General features: G+C 42.6%; 1 gene segment (V, D, J or C); it reads right to left on the minus strand.

The window, feature by feature from the left end:
• Window positions 1–256: 256 nt before the first annotated feature.
• On the minus strand, window positions 257–798 carry LOC110541082 (Ig heavy chain V region 108A-like). The segment is given in 2 exon segments: window positions 257–633; window positions 717–798. Coding segments are annotated over 2 exon segments (423 nt in total).
• Window positions 799–1,349: the final 551 nt, after the last annotated feature.

Here is a 1,349-nt window from a genome sequence, read left to right on the forward strand (position 1 = left end):
GATACCCAAGCAAAAGTTCTAATCTCTTCGATTTAAAAGATATTTATATTGTAGGGTATTGTCACGGTTTTGTTTTATTAAGGAAACACGTCAATGAAGAGGGTGACTGATAAAACTGTAAAAAACTTTAGGAGGGTCCTGAATCAGCATCACTTCATTCTCATATCAGTTAGAAAAGCTGAAATAGACCCTATAAGACCCAGAAGTGACAGAAAAAGGGAAACTCTGATTATTTCTGAGCAAATAATCAAACTTCTCAGTCTCCGGGAAGCAGCTGCTCCCCCAGGGTTTCTGACACACTCAGGATGTGGGTGCACCACTGTGCATCTCTCGCACAGTAATAGACCGCAGAGTCCTCAGCTGTCAGGCTGCGGAGCTCCATGTGGGCTGTGCTGGAGGATGTGTCTGCAGTCAGTGTGGCCTTGCCCCGGAACTTCTGGTTATAGCTGGTATCATCACTTCCAGGATAAATCCATCCAATCCACTCAAGTCCCTGTCCAGGGCTCTGCTTCACCCAGTGCATATTGTTGCTGGCAAAGTTGTATCCAGAAGCCTTGCAGGACAGCTTCACTGAGGACCCAGGTCTCCCCACCTCAGTCCCAGACTGCTGCAGCTGGACCTGGGAGTGGACACCTGTGGAGAGAAAGGCAGAGTGGATGGCATTGTCACCTCAGTCCTTGTCTCCTCTTCAGATTTGGAACTGGCAATTCCCTTACCTGTAGTTACTGACAGGAGGAAGAGGATGACCCAGCTCCATTCCATCCTGAGGGACAGTGTAGCCAGTGACTCTGCAGAGGACACTGATCATTTGATGTTTTGGGGACATGGACATCCCTCTATTTACTACCCTAGACTCCCATGATTTGCATATTCATGAGCAGGCTCTTTCTTAGATAAGGACCTAGTGCAGCTGGAGAAGAAGGAACTAGGGAACACAGGGGTCAGGCAGCAGGATGCTGAGGTCCAAGTCCTAACCCTGTCCTAGGAAATGCATCCCACACCCCTTCCCATCCTTCAGTTATAGTCAATTAATGTTTGCCTTTCCAACAGGTTATATACTGAAAAAGTCAATCAAATGACCAAAATTAAATATACTTCAGAAATAAGTGCACATCAGTGATTATTGCAGCAGGATATAAAACAACTATATTATAGAAATGGACTATACATGTGTCAGCACAGGAATTTGTCCATAAGAAATTATATATATATACATATATATAATGTATTAAATATTTTTATATATGTAAATAATATATAATGTATAGTATATGTAGTAATAAATATAAATATAGCACAACAGGAGTTTTTCATCAACTAGAATAAGAAACTTACACACTATCAGGAAA

This window comes from Meriones unguiculatus, chromosome 7 (genome assembly GCF_030254825.1).
Source record: "Meriones unguiculatus strain TT.TT164.6M chromosome 7, Bangor_MerUng_6.1, whole genome shotgun sequence".
Taxonomy (NCBI): Eukaryota; Metazoa; Chordata; class Mammalia; order Rodentia; family Muridae; genus Meriones; species Meriones unguiculatus.